At 39.9% G+C, this 19,194-nt stretch overlaps 1 protein-coding gene across 1 annotated transcript in view; it reads left to right on the forward strand.

Annotated features, from left to right (window-relative positions):
* Positions 1-423: 423 nt before the first annotated feature.
* Positions 424-19,194, forward strand: part of cspg4 (chondroitin sulfate proteoglycan 4) — an 86,818-nt gene continuing 68,047 nt past the window's right edge. The window contains 6 exon segments of the mRNA XM_055155381.1: positions 424-565; positions 3,622-3,666; positions 7,098-7,261; positions 10,778-12,834; positions 12,836-14,321; positions 18,577-18,759. Of these exon segments, the coding sequence (XP_055011356.1) occupies positions 424-565; positions 3,622-3,666; positions 7,098-7,261; positions 10,778-12,834; positions 12,836-14,321; positions 18,577-18,759 (4,077 nt within the window).

Genomic DNA, 19,194 nt, shown 5'->3' on the forward strand with positions numbered 1-19,194 from the left:
ACATCCACATGATTATCTGGGCTTTTTGAAGTGGGAGCGAGGGGGAGAGGAAGAGAAAGAGAGGGTGATAACGGAGAGGAAGAGAAGAGACCACACAAATGAAAGCAGTATAGTTTGAAAGTTACCAGTGACGTTCAGGGACTGTATGTAAGATTTTAATTACCAACACATCTCCAGAGCTCGAGACGTGATCAAATCATATAGAGCTTTTATTAAATCTAAATGTTTTTTTAGAAAGCACTTTTAAAAGCAAGGTTTACACAGTGATGTAAAAAACAGCCAATGGTGCAAACAATCCAATTAATTGTAATAAATAAATAAAAAGAAACAGAATAAAATAAATACAGAATAAAATCAAGCTAAAACCAGTTAATGGAATTGAATAAAAATGTGTTTTAAGAAGTGATTTAAATGATGATACCAATGGTGCGAGCTTTATCTCCTCAGGCAGGTTTATCCAAAGTCGAGGCACCCAGATTGAAAATGCTCCAAAACCTTCGTCCGGAGCCTGGACTTTGGAACAACGACAGGGACCTGACTAAGGATCTAAGGCTGCGGGAGGCTCGTACGGGGTTAAAAGTTCTGAAATGTAACTTGGTGCAAGACCTAAATGAGCTTTAAAAGTGATCAGTCAAATCTTAAAATCGATTCTAAAACTCACAGTGAAGAGAAGCTGTGTTGATGTCTTGTGAGGAATCGAGCTGTTGGGTTCTGAACCAGTCAGAGGCGGGAGATGGATTTGGAGTCGAAGCCGGAGAGGAGGGAGTTGCAGTAGTCTAGATGGGAGAAGATGAGCGTGTGGATGGCTTTTTCAAGATCAAGGCGGGAGAGGATTTGATTTTACTAATTGTGCAGAGCTGAAGAAAACAGGATTGAGTGACTTTTTTGATGTGAAGGTTGAAGTTGAGGCGAGAATCAAAAATGATGCCGAGGTTTCTGGCAGCAGGGGAGATGTTGGGAGCGAGAGGCCGAGACTGTTGCTGATATGGGAGGTGGACTGGGAGGATTGATTAAAATGATTTCAGGTGTGGAGCTGTTGAGCTGTTACTGGTAACAATTGTAAAGCTGATTTATTCTTAATTACAGAAACATGACGCATGCTGAAGTTTTTTACCTATTGGTATCGGCCAGTATCGATACAGATTCCCTTTTAGAACAGACTTAAGAGTAAAAATCAAAATAGGAGAGCGTTATATTTCTGTAATTTATTCCAGAATTTTTTTTTTATTTATAATTTTTTTACAAAAGTGAATTTGTGATCTTTAGATACACTTAGGGTATATTTGTATGGCCTGATTCATCAGCCAGCTTCACTTTGTGGAAACAGTCTGACCTCGCTGCATTAGGATTTGTTCACTCGATGGTAGGTGGGTACTTTTTTTTTAACCAATCGTTGCTATTTGGTGGTGACATATGTAATGCGCCAAATCCCATAGGAAGAAGGACAATAACGTCTTTCCCCTTGATAAAATTCACCAAACCAAATCCTTGATCTCGGGATTCGTTGCCAACACAGAATGTCTGTCTTCGTCTACATCCATCTTGACCGCTTTCTTTACTGTTGTGCTGGTTCACAAAAGGGACCCACACAGGAGCTTGAGTTTGACGTCATGGCTTCACAGCTCTTCACTGATTGGCTGGTACCCGGACTCGCATTCCGCAAACCGTCTAGTGTATTCCAATTCCTGACCTAGTCACTGTAGAGAAATGAAATTGAGCGGAGGCACTAGGTGTCGCCAGCCTGGCTAATATTTGTGGGCCTTGCCATGAATTTTAAAAGCTAAATATTGATATTGGTATTGGCTCAAAAAATCCATATCGGCCCAGCCCTACCTGGATAGTTCCACAGTATGGAAACAAGCAGATTTCACACATTTATTTATTGCAATATGAACATCTGCAATTGAATAAATGAAAGTGTATTACCATTTAGTACATTCTGGGGCAAAGGTACAGCAAACAAAAAATGTCCATAGTGCACATTTAATACTGAGAGGTACGTTCTCAAAATACAAACATTTCACAATTGCACACTTTAAAAAAAATCTTTTACTATGGTTAAAGCTAGATATGTAATGCTAATTTTGATACATGAACAAAAAATACATAAAAATAGTCCCTCCTTATTCTCAATCATTTAATAACAAACATTATAGACTTTTTGCTCTTAAATGATATGCCTTTAATTCTACTTTTATTCTTGATTACTATCTGGATATTGATTTTTGATGTACAAGCCTGTTACAAAGATGCATGAGGTCCCTTTGGTTGGCTGATGTGTCCATTTATAGTTTGGTATGTGAATGTTTGGCCTCTTGTTTTTAAAAGAGAGAGACAGAGAGAGGGAGAGAAGAGAGAGACAGAAACAGAGAGAGAGAGGCTGAGTTGTTGTGGTATGACACATTAGAACATGAAGACCACCAGCAGAGACGCTACTGGGAAGTCTCTTTCACTTTTATATATAAACTATCTATAACCTAGAAGAACATAGAAGAAAAGCAAAGACAAAATCCACTTAAATGTTGGGCATGACCACAAATCATCTTCTGTCAACAGACGAGTCAGTACATGGAATATCTTTTTTTTTTTTTAATCTGTGCTGTCTATGGAACTGTGTCAAACTTAAAGCCCAAGTATGTAACTTTTTAGCCAAAAATAAATAAATAAGTACAAACTTTTTGTTTGTTTCCTTTTGGTTGTGTTTGTTTGTTATCCCTTTGGCTATAAGTTTCCGCATTATGGGGTAAAACTATCAACTGGATACATAATTCAAATATCACAGTTTGGTATGTACCTTGGTTTTGAGGTCACAGTTTGGTTCATTTTCAGTACAGTATGAGACCAACTATTTTCTTGTTTTTTATGTGTGTTTTTATTAAACCAACAATTTGTTTTAACATTATACAAACAAGAAAATAACCTAAGTGCAACGTGCTACTTGGTAATACTGATAAGTTGATATAAAATATTCTCAAATAAGCAACAAATGTATTAAATATTATAAAAAATAAATTCCTTGTAAACAGTAAACAAAACTTTTAAAAAAGTAAATCGCAGCACTAACAGTTCCAGCATGAACTTTTACTCAATCTTCATATTTCTGGACAGAAAAAACAACTTGTCCACATCGTCTGCAGTAAGTGCAGATCTGCTGCAGTTACAAAGTCCCCAGTGGTTGAAAATATTCTTTCACTCGGGACAGAGGTCGCGAGGTTTGGCACGAATACACATACCATTACACCCCTAATGACTGGACATCGTTAACCTGCTAACCACCATGTTCCAAATAGGAAGTGAGCATGGGTGCTCTTCCGGCTCCAACAACTCTGGTTCCAATTCGCTTTACATTGAAAAAACATCGCCCCTTCATATTAAAATGTTCGTATTAATCTGCTGTAAATGATCTTGCCGTTTTTATTTCGCCATTTTGTCTGTAAATCAATTAATATTCCAAATACGGAACTCGGCTCTTAATTCGTCCCTTAGCTGCTAGCCTCAGCGAGCTTCATTTGTCTGCAGCCGTACTATCACTTCTTTATACAGTTTATGGCATTCTGGGTCACATTTTTTTTAATGGTCGCCTTGTATGTAGCAATCTGCATGTAAGTCTGCAATATACAGTTCTTTCCGTAATTCTTCTGGCGTTGCCTCCCTGTTTTGGTGAATGTGTATTATGTGTTTTTATTTTTTTTACTTCCTACGGAGGACTCACATATACATCGAGTACTAATGTGTTTAATGCAGCTTTGCGCACATTTGTTTATGTTCTACAGAAACAAAACTTAAAGCCATAAATTACATAAACCATAAGCGCTGAAAAAAAAAAAGCTCGCTCCTTGTACACTGATATGGTCAGCTTCTGTCGGACTTACTCCGCGAGGCTCCTGACTACAGTAGCCGTAATGCTCTGACAATTCATGAAGCGGTGCGGCTTCATAGTTTACCAAAGTCTGACTAAAACATTTTGACAGATTTTGAGGGCTGTGTACCACATAAAATTTGTTTGAGGTCAGTAAGCACAACCAGAATTAATACATAAGGCACACTGTCAATTTTTGAAAAAATTAAAGGATTTTAAGTGCACCTTATAGTCCAAAAAATACAGTAATGTCAATGGACTTGGGTTGCGAAAGTTTGTGACTTTTAAAATATGTGTTCCCAGAAAAAAAGTCTGGGAAACACTGGTCTATGGTCACTTAAAGCCCCAGTATGTCACATTTTAGCCAATAAATAAAAGCTTCTGTTTGTTAGTTTATTTAATTTTTTCTTTTTCTTTATTTTGGTTATGTTAAGTTTATTGCACTGAAAACCTGCTTGTTTCCATGGAAATGTTGCTCCTTTGACTATAATCTTCCAAAGTTCAACATAAATAGATGTTTGTCTTGACCCGCTCTACGTGATCCTTTATTTTGTCCCTAAATCAATTCCTATTCCTCATCTGGAACTCTCCAAATTCGCTGTATAACTCCACACCTCCATGAGCTTCATTTGACTGGACTGGACTGAACACTATGGCTGACGTCACGCTCCCTTAGCCCACTTCTTTACACAGTCCAACATAAAAAAAAATGTATCCATGTCCGCTGGGAATGTTCCGTGTTGTTTTAACTTTCTATTTCCATGCAATGAGGTTTTTCTGATGTGTGGTCTGACCATCAGTGCGTCTCCATGGAGATTTAGCGTCGAAATACCCGCGGACATCAGAGCAGACTTGCCCACAATGACTTTAGGGTCTCTCGAACTCCCCGACAGTCTCAGTACCTCGCTATAACGCAAAACCTTCCCTCTCAAACCTCTTAGCGAAAAAACTCCGGCTTCGGAATCTGGCACTGATCCAGACTAATTTCAGAGGATGTGCACAAGGAAATAATTGACTTCCTCGGTGTTTTACATTTCGCGCGGGGCCTCGGAGATCACGGACCGAGGCAGGTGGCTGAATTAGCATATCGGCGCAAATGAGGAGCCAGCTAAAGTCTGGGAAAGCCTACATTACCGGTGCGCTGGTGCCCGGAAAGCCTCTGCGGGGGTGATGACGGATGGGGTAGTGAGGCAGTCCTTTGAGGCTCAAACAGAGTGTCTTTGGCCCCGGAGCAGCTGACGGATCCTGGTATTAGTCTGTGCCCCGAGCCAGCCTCTCCATCCTCCTGAGAATGAGGGAAGAGCAGGGTAATTGGTTTCGTATTAAAATATAGAGGCGGGAAAGCGAGCGTGTTTTTTTTCTTCTTTTTTTTTTTTCAAGTAATCAACAGCTTTATTAATCCCAAAAGGGCGATTTGGTTTGCAGATCTCTGGTTGTGGATTAATGATATCGTGTACATACCAAATACAGGCAAATCTCTCGCTCCAGGGGACACATTAGTAAGATTACTGCACATATTTTAAGTCTATTCATGGGTGTTTCTTGTTTCGTAGGTGTCATTTTGAGGACTTTGGGATTCAATTGTTTCCCACTAATGGCGATAGTGCACATTTTTCCAAGGATGGCAGTGAAGCTCAACTCCATTTTCTCATAGACATTCTGAAATAAATACATATTAAAAGTTTGAAATCTTGATAATCAGCTACGTTCTAACTAATAAGTGCAAGACCTATCATTTTATTTTAAATCATGTTTCTGAAATTTATTGTGACGTTATTAAAACATTTCACAGAATCTCATGTTTTAAATGACATTTCTGGATTTAAAGGTGCATTATGTAACTTTTTTAGTGGAGGGTGTGTCAAATGCTTTTCCTCATGGAGATGTTATTGCTTTGTCTGGTATCAAACCTTTCTATCTTCATGGAGACCAAACCAGGTCAAGTTCCAGGTCAAATCTGTGGAGAGGCGTCCCTGCTCACAGTCAGAATTACATTTTGTCTAGGATTTTTTTTATGTTTATCTTGGAACCCCCCAACCAAAACGTTACATATGACACCTGGAAAACAATGTATTTAAACTCTTAGTATTTGATTTGATAGATTTTTTTCTATGGGAAAAAATTATGGAAAATTGACCGCACCGGCTTGTTGAAGCCTGATCCCGTCAGATCTCAGAAGCTAACCAGGGCCTGGTTAGAACTTGGATGGGAGACCACTGGGAAAATCAGGAGCCACAGGGGGGTGCCAGTTGAAAAAAAAACCTAAAAACTGTTGTGTCCTTAGGCAAGGCACTTCACCCACATTGCCTAGTATGAAAATGGTGTGTGCATGAGTGATGGTGGTGGTCGGAGGGACCGATGGTGCAGATTAGCAGCCTTGCTTCCATCAGTCTGCCCCAGGGCAGCTGTGGCTACAATAGTAACTTACCACTACTGAGTGTAGACTGAATGATTAAAGTTCATTAAAGTGTCTTTGGGACATATGTCTGTGAAAAGCGTTATATAAATAAAAACTACTACTTCCTTGACTCCTTCACTGTTGAACGCCATAGTTGCTTCTACTTTCAGACAGAGGGCAGTTCTCTGTGTACTGTAGGGGAGATTTAGTCTTTTCAACTATCACATCTTTGGGGTTGAATGATATTATCATTTTCTGAAGCCATTTTGAGAAGGAAAAAAAACAAAACCAAAAACTGTACATACCATCAGAGAAAACACTGAACTGTGTACCAGTGTTTGTTTAACTGCAAATGATCGTGAAAGCAATCGAAAACATTTTTAATCACTAGTCGCATTAAAGAGGGAAGCATCGATTCTTTGGTACAGTTAACAACAGATAATTACAATATTGACTTATCGTTCAGTATATATAAAAGCTGGGACAGTATATTTTGGGGTTCAGTATTGATCGTGTGTACAATTTGTTTGCATTAGTGTGGAGATCTTTGTCATTTTTTTCTGGTAAGATGTAGTAAGATTTGAGCTGTAGAGGGTAGAATACATAACTGTATGGCTGATTATTAGTTCATCATGGTTTTCATTTGTTGCAGCTCAGACCTTCTAAAGATACTGTATATTTGTTTCATGACAGCTAAAGTTGGTTAATTGATTTCCATTCCACAGTGTATAGTGGGTTAAAATGTCTACTTTCAAACGGTTTTCTAATACTATACTGCATACGAATAAATATGAATTCTTCTTCAATCCAACTAACGCATGTATTTGTTTGTGTTTCCAGCGTCGTACTTCGGGGACAGTTACTGCGTGCTCAAGCCGTTCCAGGACATCTCCACGTTTGAGCTGTCTCTGGTGATGAAGACGAGCAGGAGGAGTGGGCTTCTGCTCCTCGCCGCTGGCACCGATGACTACCTGTTCCTCGAGCTGCAGAATGGGAAAGTGCAGGTGGGTGCTTTATTACATGTAATTTAAAGGTGCACTGTGTAACATTTCTAGGGTCTGCCACCTAATGTCTCCATGTAAAAGTTATTGCTTTGTCTAGAACAGGGGCAATTTTTTTTTTTCCACGGGGGAACATGAGAAAAAGAAAATATTGTGGCGGGCCGGAGCCAAAATGCTCAACTCTATTCTGCTTATTTCTTTATAAAAAAGCAATAAATAGCATTGTTTTGACGAGAAGGTCAGACTGGTAAGAGTTTATGTTATGACTAAGTAATGAAAAAGTGAGGTTGCTTCACAAAAAATGTCATTTAACATAACATATAACATATAACATGTGTTTATTTTGTAATTCCAAATGATCTTAAAGGGGCCAGTCAGAGTGGACTAAAAGGGTCGTATGTAGCTGTACAATGCACATGTCTGGTCTAGAATGTTCCACAGTATAGATTAAACCTGTGTATCACAAGGTAGTTGCAACTACATTACAGTTCAGATCTGTGGAGAGTCATGCATATTCACAGAAGGAATTACCATATTTTTCGGACTATAAGTCGCTCCAGAGTATAAGTCACACCAGCCAAAAAATGCATAATGAAGAAGAAAAAAACATATAAGTTGCACTTTTTGGGGGAAATTTATTTTATAAAATCTGAGACCAGGAACTGACATTTTATCTTGAAAGTGAAGTTCTAGTAATAACAATAGAACAGAGAACAACAGACTGTTAATGTCACATATGAACAGTTCTTCAGATAAACTATAACATAAACAACAGAACAGAACAAGTTTATCAAACTCTCCATCTCACTCCAAATCACTAAATCCACTAAATTAGCTTAATCTTCTGTGTAGCTGTCGTCAGAATCAGCATCAGTTCCATTTAAAATTATTCCGGCCTTTCTGAATTCCGACAGGATGGACTGAAGTCCAGGCTTTGTCGATCCGTCCAATGACTTCCAAGAAAGTTGCATGTCACAAGTTTCTCGCTCACTCCAAATTTTCTTTCTGCTGCTCGATTGCTGTTTTCGGCTGCAGATTTCACTACTTGCATCTTGTAATCAGCAAAATCAGATTTTCTTTTAGGGGGCATTTGTGTTCAGTCTTCTCAGTTGTCTTTAAGAGTTTGTTTAAATTTAAAATTTTCAGTGTAACAGGAGTAATGGTGCGATCGACAGACATGATACAGACAGGACAGAGGCTCTTTCTGCAGGAGACATGAGTAATAGGAGCAGCAGATACTGACACACAAGGCTAGAGCCTCTCGCGACTGTCAGTGAGAACATTTGAATATATAAGTTCGCACCTGGTGTGTAAGTCGCAGGAAACAATCAAACCATGAAAAAAAATGTGACTTCATATTCCAAAAAGTACGGTATTGTATTTTTTCAGCAATAAAAATAAAAAAAGCATAATGAATAAATACTAGATGGATATGTTTGATGTCATACCATGGAACATTTGCAGACAAAGCAATAACATCTCCATGGAGACAAGCAGGTGGAGGACCTTCTACAAGAAAAGTGCATTGCGATATTTTCTTGGTGCCACCTGCTTGTCTTTATGGAGATGTTATCGCTTTGTCTACAGTGTTTCACGGTAGAGATTAACCCTATCTATCCAATCTAGATACAACTATAGGCTACATTACAGGTCAGATCTCTGGAGAGGCAACGCTTTTCACAGAGAGAATGATTGTATTTTTGAGCAACAGACACACACATAATGAATAAATGCTCACATTCAAGGCAAAGCTATAACATCTCCATGGAGACCACCAGAAAACTTGCACAATGCACCTTTAATATTTCATTAATTCATTTATTTATTTTCTTACAAGGAAGGATAAAAAAAGCTAAAGGTGCACTGCGTAACTTCTCTGGTGGAGCTGCTTTGCCTGGAATATCCCAGACTGTCATTAAACTTATCTACTTCCATGGAGACAAGCATGTGGTCAGATCTGTGGAGAGGCGAGCCCACTCACAGCGTTAATGCATGTTTAGTAGCGCCAAAAAAGTTTGAGGCCATACTGTGGAACATTCCAGGCAAAGCAATAACATCTCCATGGAGACGAGCAGCGGCCCTATCACAAAAGTAACATAGACGGTGTGTTTTTCTTTTACTTTTATTAAATTTAATAATCCACATGAAGCTTCTCAGATATAGCAATAATACTAATATTTGAACTGTACCACAACGTCCAATATTGTAATGAAAATCCCTTTGAGCTATAAAAGAATACAGGCAGAGGAAATGAAAATGGACTCACTCGCTCATGTGTATTGCAGCCTACTGAGACAAATGGTTAATATTATGTATGTATGCTAAATTAGAGCTAATGCTAATTGATTTCATTTTTACATAACCCTATTGAGGCCGGTACATTGATTAGTTGTGTGTTGTTTTGATGGCGTTAATTACATAGAATCGTGAGGTGTGTAAATAAGGATCGCTTAAGTAATTAATAGGAATGTATTTTAAGTAAAAAGAAAAAACACAGCATCAACATAAGCTCGTGTATTAGTTTTTGACATTAGTCATCTACACAAGGAAACTAAAAATATTTCATTGCTATAGCATTAAACTGTATTGTAAATTGTAGTAGTAATAAAAGTACATTTATGTTTACATTGTACATTGGACATTAGCCACCTGCTTGTCTCCATGGGGATATTATTGCTTTTTTTCTGGAATGTTCCAAAGTATGGCATTAAACTTTCTATCTACAGGGTCTCCACGATCATGGAAATCCTGGAAATGTCAGAGAAATGGAAAAAGTCATTTTCCAGGCCTGGAAAAGTCATAGAATTTTGTAAATCAAATGTCAATGAAAGTTTTGTAATCGAAAGTCAAAAGTCATGGAATTTTAGTATGTCTTTCACACAACTACAGCGTTCTGTTAAGTTCTCATGAGGCTATTGATTGATTATATGATTATTTCCGAATGTCTGCACCTTTTGTTTAAAAGAGACGACAGTAAATGCACTGACAGGATTTTGAATGTTAAAAAACTAATACCAAACCATAAGGTGGAGTGGAAAGGATTAACATTTCATATTTAGCCCTAAAGGTATGATCAATTCTACACATGTAGGTGCTGTAAAATCATGGAAAATTCACTTTAGGTCATGAAAAAGTCATGGAAACGTTTCAAAATTGTGAAAAAGAGTTGGAACCCTGTATCTATTATTCATTCAAGTAAGTTTTCATCTCTAAAAATACCTTGATATCATGCATTCTTACTGTGGGCAGAGGCGTCTCTCCACAGATCTGACTTCAAGGAGATAGATATGTTTAATGCCATACTGAGGAACATTCCTAGTATAGCAATAACAAGTGGGAGACAAGCGGTAGTCGTAGCAGAAGTAGTAACAGTTGTAGTAGTAGTAGCTGTAAATATTCTGTAAAAATTGCTGGGTTTTACAGCAATTTTTACAGAATATTTGACTAGTCGACCAACTGAAATCTTACTTACTGTTTGCAGCTCTACTGGCTCTAATTAGTGCTTTTCTTTCCTCTTAGGCTCGAATGAACCTGGGTGCGGGGGAGGTGACCTTGTCTTCATCTTCTGGAGTCCAACTCAACAACCTCCTGGACCACAAGATCTCCCTGAGCCTCACCGAAGACACCCTCACCATGACCATAGACGACAGTTTCTCCACCTACGTCCCCGTATCCACCGACGGAGAGGAGCTCAACATCGACGTCGGCGTTTGGCTCGGAGGCACCGGAAACCTGGACGCCTCCTACCTCAGCAACGCCATCCCGCCTTTCCGTGGGTGCATGTCCGACGTCAGATTCGAATCTCATCAGTTCGACATCCTCAGCAATGCCTTCAAAGAGTGTCACGATACTAAAGATTCCTGCAGTGGCGAGTTTGAGGCAGCAGACGGCGAGACAACCAGTTTTAGCACGCCGCAATCGTTCATATCTTTCTCGACTTGGAGCAAAGCCACCGGAGGAGCAAGGACGCTGGAATTTCTAATGAAAACCACAATTGAAGATGCGTTACTAGTGTTCCACCCAGGTTTAGACAGTGATTTCATTGCGGTTGGAGTTATGGGGGGTTTTATAAAAGGCGTGATCGACTTGGATAGCGGCATGGAAGTAATTGAGAACGGGCACGTCCAAGTAGATGATGACCAGTGGCACAGGGTTAAAATTGTAGTCGCTGAAAAATCATTTGAAATTCACGTGGATAGCCAAGTCTCGTCCCTTCCGTTTGATTCTTCCCAAAAACTGGATTTGGTTGGTAATCTTTATTTGGGAGGAATTCAAGAGAAAATGAAAGAGGTATTTCGTGACAGCGGATCTTTGAGTAGAGCGGAGGAGGAGATCACTGCTGAATCATTCATAGGTTGCTTGGGGGAAATCAAAGTCAACAATAAGGACAGGAGCCTGCAGGACGCACTGGTGACCAAAGACATACACGTGAAATGTGAAGGGGACGAATACGATTACTCCAGTTATGACGACACGGAAACGGCCACAACTGCCCCACCTATTTTTCGCTATGACGAACCCGTGCTGCCCGAACAGCATTGCTTCCCAAATAAAGACACTCCGGATATTTTCAAAAACGTGACTAAACTACTTGACGTCACCCCTCTTCTTGTCCCGGAAGGAGGAGAGGTTTTAATTGGCATGAAAAACCTACTCCCAACTTTTGACCTTAGCAGAGCGGGCATGCAAAAATCTCAAATCACCGTCACGCTAAAAAGTGATCCCTTCTACGGCCTGGTTGATATCAATACAACCAACAGACGCTTTAAGAAATTCACTTTGCAAGATTTGGTTGATAAGAAAATTAAGTACATGCATGATGGAAATGAAAGGCATGCTGATCAAATCCATATTGAAGCAGTGGCGCAAGGTATTGACAACTTGCCAGAGTGTTTAAAATCTGTTCAAAGTTACTTACTACCTGTTGAAATAATCCCCGTCAATGATATACCACAATTTAGCGGAGGTGAAATTACGATTACGGAAAAGGGAAGAACGAGATTGAACCCGGACCTTATCAGAATCTTGGAATCGGACACTCGTTGCAACGGGTTGATTGTAACAGTGACATCGGAGCCTCCTTTCGAAGTCGGTTACCTTGAAAATGACAAACAACCTGGCAACCCGATCTCAGAATTCACTTGCAGAGAGTTGAAAGATGGAAATATCTACTTTGTACACAAGGGAGGAGACAGTGAAATGACATTAGAAGTATCCGACGGGCAATCCGAAAGTCATTCTACAACTTTCAGTCTCGTTGCTACTCGTCCGCATATGACGATTGTAACGAATACCGGGCTGCGTTTGACCCAAGGAAGCAACGCGTCTATTGGAATTCAAAACTTAGCTCTGCTCTCCAATCCTCGCAATGGAGATATTCTTTTTAACGTTACCGAGCCATTGCTGTACGGTCAACTCAACGTTATGACGGATTACGGCGTTTACAAGCAAGTTTCAAGCTTTCACCAATCCGATCTCGAACAAGAGCGACTCAAGTACTTCAGCACTGATTCAGCCGACCAGGAAGATGTTGTGGTAGAACGGATACAATTCAACGCTCATTTGGGACAGTCTTTGGAACAATACTTTTATGGTAAACATTGCACCAGCACAAATCAAGGTATCCAATTTAGTTCCTCTTGAAGTCTACGGTGGAGAGATGAAAATAATCAAGCAAGCTCAACTTTTCGCAGAGGTCAGAGATCAAGACGCAAATCCGGAAATGTTAAAATACGTTGTAGTTACGCCTCCAATGCTAGGTGTGCTGCAGTTGCTGGATACGCAATTGGGCGAAGGAGATGTCTTCACTCAGAAGGACATTTTGGACAACACACTAAGTTACAAAGTGCGTGTGCAAAGAGCTGTGGACAACGTAGATTCGTTTCAATTCAGAGTCGTATCGCAGGATCAGTACTCACCGTTGTATACATATCCAATTAACATTATAGCAACTGCCGATGCTCCCGTTTTGACCAATGAAATGCTGACAGTGCTTCAAGGTGGGGAGGAAACCATTAACAAAAATTATCTTTGGGTGCACACGCCTGATATGGGTGATTTTGTGTACCAAATTACCCAAGGACCAAAGTATGGGCGGATTATAAGAAATGCACCATCGGGAATGCCGAGATTCGATGGAGCAATTCGGATTTTTAGCAATGAAGATCTAGAACTTAATAGGCTGGTTTACAAACACGATGGATCCAAGACAACAAGCGATGAGTTTCACTTTTCCGCATTCGACCAGGAAGCGCAAGGCTCCTATGATCACGAAACGATTAAAGGCATTTTTAAGATTACAATTCAGACCAAAAATGAGCACGTTCCAGTCAGAGTGGTCGATAAAGTTTTGAATGTGGTTCGTCATGATCAGCGTCTCCTAACGACTGATGTCATTCAATTTAAGGATGACGATTCTGGTTTTAACGATTCCCAAATTGTCTACGCACGTGAAGGCATCTTATCCGGCAACATCGTCTCAGCGCTCAACCCTTCACAGCCGCTTTTCCGATTCACGCAAGCCGATTTGAGAGACAAAAAAGTTTTATTCTTACACCACGGAGCAGACCAAGAACGATTCTCCCTGCAGGTGTCCGATGGCTTCCACAAAACTACTGCGATCCTTCAAATCCAAGCAGGAGACCCTTACTTAAAACTTGTCAACAATAGTATGATAATTATCGATCACGGTGCAACCAAAACACTTAACACTACGTTACTAAGTGCGGAAACTAATTTGGACATTACAGACGATAGCGAAATAACTTTTAGGATCACATCGGGCCCTCAAGATGGTAGAATAATTGTTAGTGGAATTGAGGCTTCGGAATTCACACAGGAAGACTTGAAGAAAGGCGTTGTTTCGTATGAACATAATTACGAAAGTCTACAGTCCAAAGACTCGTTTAGCTTTGTTGTCCAAGCAGAAGAGATGTCGGTGGAGGGAACGTTCAAAATTAAAATCGTCAAACAGGGATACAGGTCGGAGCCACAGGTGGTCAAGAACGAAGTGATAATCTCCTATGAGGGGGAGCACTCTGTCATCGACCAAGATCACCTCAGGGTAAGTTTAAGTCATTACAGACTGAATGTTTTTGAAATGTCCAAGGATGTGTCCAACAATATGTTTGTAACCCCATAAAAAAGATGCAGAAGTGTGAAAATACTCTTTATGGCCCTGAATGATTATGCTAATGCTAATTTGACCCCACATTCAGTGCAGATGAATGTGGGGTCAAATTAGCATTAGCCAACAAACTGTAAACAAGAAGGGTGTTAGTTTCAGAGTAGTTGCAGTGCAGTAGTCAGATAAAAGACAGTATCCTCCAGTATTCTGACCAGAACTAAAGAAGCAGCTTGGAAGAGAGGCAAAACGTTTTTGACCTAAATAAATGTTTGTCCAGTTGACAAATTGAATTGCACTGTGTAACTTTTCTGGACACATGCTTGTCTCCCTCCAGATGTTATTATTTGTTGAGTATGGTATTAAACATAGTTATCTAGCATTTTCTAAATTACTGATGTTTAATACTCAAAAATACCTGCAATCTTAATGTAAGCAGGCTGCCTTTCCACAGATTTGACATGTAAACTGGCCTGGTAGCACAGCTTGTTTGTGTGGACAAAGGTACGTTTAATTAGTCAGGCTGGCACCACATAGTGCCTCTGCGCAATTTCATTTCTCTCCAGCAACTAGGTCAGGAATTGGAATACACTAGATGGTTTGCAAGAACCCCGGAAGCCATGACGTGAAACTCAAATACCTGTTGTGGTACAGCACAACAGTAAACAAAGTGGTCAAGATTGATGTAGACGAAGCCAGACATTCTGTGTTTGCAATGACTTCCAAGATCGAGGATTTTAAACTGGAACAAAGAGAATGTTTGGTGAATTTTATCAAGGGGAAAGACGTTAATCCTCCTACAGGATTTGGCATATTACATACACCACAACCAAATAGCAGTGATTGGTTAAATAAAAAGTACCCGCCTACCGTCAAGAGAACAGATCCTAATCCTGCGAGGTCAGACAGTTTCCACAAAGTGAAACCGGTTGATGAATCAGGCTAACGTTTTATTACCATACTGTAGACAAAGCATCTACCACGAGCAGGTGATGTACCCTCCATCTTTCCTGTTAAGGTTAATGTTAATATTGTGCACTTCTGTCTCAGCAGAAAAGCTACACAGTGCAACTTTAAAGCCCCAAAAAGCAAAGGTTTTATGTACATCAGTGACAATGAAATTAATTAAAGTAAGTAAGCAGCCTAAGAAGCAATTACTATTTATCTGTGAGCGGCCTTGCATCTCCATAAACCTGACTCTATGGCATAAACCTGATCTATCTCCATGAAGAGTGTTCCAAAGTATGGTTTTATCTTTCTTTTTCCATGGAATCATTCAGAAAGTCACTGTACCTTTTATATTGGCTTGCCAAAATTTCAGCTGTGCAGTAAAATGCTCCGAGAACAAAGTGAGCGGGTATTACCGATAAACAACTTTAGTTCAATGCTGTTTTTGTTGTCGTTAAAAATCAGAATCCATTACAAGGTATACGCATTCATTTTTATACTGTATAAACAATATGCGTATTATTATTGGCACAAAGATTTATCCTCTCTACTTTAAAGTTTTCTTTTTCTTCTCAAACAAACACTTTCCCATGACTCACTGCTGCATCCAAACCTATTGTATAACCCAGTCTATAATGCACTCAGCGCCACATGAAAGCAGTGCTAAAAATGACTGCTCCGGCTCTGCTTATAATCTAGTTTATGTTCTAAATTATAGTCTATTACGAGAGGAGCAGAGCAGTACGAATCCCCCGGAGGACTTTCTGTACGTCATTTATAAGGCTGCTCCTCACTGTAAAAGCCATTAATGGTGTTTAGATAGTGGACTCATTAGTAACACATTGCATATATATTTTGCATATAGCTTGACATTAAAGTGATGAGTAAGAAAGCCTTCTATTTACCCAATAAAGTCCACGTCTGTCATTATGTGAAAAAGTAATGGGCTTATGTAAAATGGTATTCAACTTCCTCCCATTAAAGCTCCGATATTGCACAAAATGGATTGTGAACTTTTAGCCATGTTATAATGCAGTTACTTTGTTAAAAACATACCCTGTAATTGTGTTTTGTTTCATTCACACGTGTTTGAGTGAGTCTTTGTTATTAGTCTGTCGACATTTTCAAAGGTCAAACGCTCTGTTCCACCTTGCGATGCTGTGTAGTAGTAGTTTTCAAGTTAACAGCTGCCTTTTACTTTTGATGACTAGAGATTGGTATTTCCAGGTCTGAAATTATCCAAATGAAAAAAAAAACATAGTGGAGCACCTGTATTACCACATGACATCACAAGGTGGAATAGAGTGTTTTCTGTTTGAGAGAAGAACTCATCATAAATATGCAGAGTTTGTGTGAATTCAACAAAAGTCTGGGTTTGTTTTTGATGAGGAAACAACATTATAACATAGATCAGAAAATAGTGCAATATGGGCCTTTTAAGCTTTAAGCGCAATAGTCATATACAAACAGGTTGATGATGCAATTCCGGCTCTTACTTTGCCAGTAAGATAGAAGCTAGGTGATATCAGTCCACCGCTGCCAAGATTTGGATCAGGAATAGACATAAATCCTTCAAATGCAAGGTTGATTTTACTTCTAAAATTATTCTATTGACACACATTCACATCGACAGTCTGGCATAAGACTGTTTTTAGTGGCAGGCTAACTATGGCCATTGACATGCACTAGCCTAGCACCAGTGACCTCTGCAAATACAAGGACTGGATGGAATATTTTAAAAAGTGTCTCCACACGTCTCCAACACTCTGGCTCACTAGGAAATGAGGTCCTATGTCCAAAATTCTGGACTGTCCTTTTAATCTATATATACAAAATCTTCTCTGAGCTCTTAAAAATACTTAGTTTGCATATGCACCAGACTTATTCTACAGTGAAAATTGGATTCACAATAAACTCATGACTAGAAGATGTAAAATTAAGTGAGACAGATGCCAAAGATCCCAATGCAGTTTAACAGGAGGACTGGTCAGGTAGGATCTGCAGATCACTGTCAGGGTAGTTTGAGGAGAGGAACATCCTTCTGGCCAAAAGTGTCCCTCCTCTGTGTCCTGCAGCCTGAGCATCACAGGAGAGGTTAAATTAGGTTAGGTTAGGAGTAAGGGTATTCATTTAGTAGCTGCTAAGCCTGAATCATTCTTAAACCATTTGTGCATTTCAAATAAAATCTTTGTCCATGCTTTATTAGGACTATTAAAGGTCCCATATTATGCCATATTCTGATCTTTATAATGTTGTTTCCTCAACATAAACTTATCTGGAGTTGTGTTTTGTTTCATTCACACTAAACCATAGAACTTCACTAAAATCTTTTGGATAATTTCAATCATGGAATTTCCCATTTATGCTTAACGGAAGGTAAAAGGTAGGTGTTACCTTGAAAACTGCCACTTCATGACATCAAGGTGGAACAGACCATTTTGAGCTTTGAAGATGTAGACAGACTAATAATAAAGGCTCACTCAAACAGGTGTGAATGAAACAAAGCACATTTCCAGGTATGTTTTCAAGGAGGTAACTACATTCTAACGTGACTTAAAGCTCACAAGAGTCAAATTTACATACCGTATTTTCTACACCATAGGGCGCGCTCTTAAGCCTCCAACTGCATCAAAAACGACTGCGCGCCCCACAGTCCAGAGCGCCTTATACACGAATCCACTCAGGTGTCCCAGCACGACTTCAGTAAACTACAAAGCCGCACCACCCGCAGCGCACGCAAACACACATGGAACAGACAGCGACCGCACCACGACAAACACCCACAGCCACACTCATCACTCCGAACGAGGAATGGAACGGAGGAACGAACCGAAAAAGTAGCCACAACTGAACAACTGAGTCACTGCGAACATGGCAATAATCCAGCGGTCCCAGACAGCACCCTCCCTACACGTCGCAATTTATCAAAGCCCAGAGTCACCGTGAACGCGCCAAACTAAGTCCGACTGACCCATTTAACTGTTGTGTTTCATTTAAAGTCCGGTGCGGTTTAATTGTGAAAAAAGTTCAAAAATAGACCATTCAATGACTGTACGCCTTAAAATCCAGAGCGCCCTATAGTGTGGAAAATACAGTATGTTTTCGAGGAGGTAACAACATAAAGCTCACAAGTGTCAAATTTGGGACCTTTAAAAGTGTGGTTATCATAAAAGGTTACTGAAAGTTGCTATCACTGAGCCCATGTGTTCTTCCAAACCTCTTACCCATGCTGGTGTTGTGTTTGTAGGTGGAGCAGGCGGACATCCTCCCCTCAGAGATGGTGTTCACAGTGAAAGAACCTCCTCGTCTGGGACACGTGGTGAAGAACATCTCAGACGGATCAGAGCCCCCCCAGTTCGATTACATCCACTCTTTTACCCAGAACGACATCGACCTGGGACTCATCCTCTACGTGTCTGCTTCTATACAGGTCAGTGTGCACAGTGTGTTCTGCTTATGTCATTTAAAGGGCACTAAACTTGTAATGTGCCTGTGGTTTAAAGAAGACATTTAATTGACCATGTTATAATTGTTTCCCCCTCTCATTTACCCACTCCAAGTTGTATTTAGAGTGACTGAAACTTCCTGTTTTCCCCTACTCCCCATACACGTTCACTGCTGTTAATGTTGTTTGTGTTTTGATAGACAGGGCCATAGAATTTTTTCACACCGGCCCTGTAGGGTTAATGCTTTTCTAGGGCAAGTTGTCTGTAGAAATGTCTCACGCCTTCTCACCAGGTTCAGAAAATCTGCCCCATCACCAAATCTTCAACCAACAAGGTCGACAAAGGACATATTTTGTCCATGAAGAATTTATCCACCACTATCAAGGCAAGAAAGACGAAACATTAAAGGCGAACAACAA

The sequence above is a fragment of the Boleophthalmus pectinirostris genome, unplaced genomic scaffold (assembly GCF_026225935.1).
Source record: "Boleophthalmus pectinirostris isolate CB_2022bp ecotype Guang Dong unplaced genomic scaffold, ASM2622593v1 HiC_scaffold_2, whole genome shotgun sequence".
Lineage (NCBI taxonomy): Eukaryota > Metazoa > Chordata > Actinopteri > Gobiiformes > Gobiidae > Boleophthalmus > Boleophthalmus pectinirostris.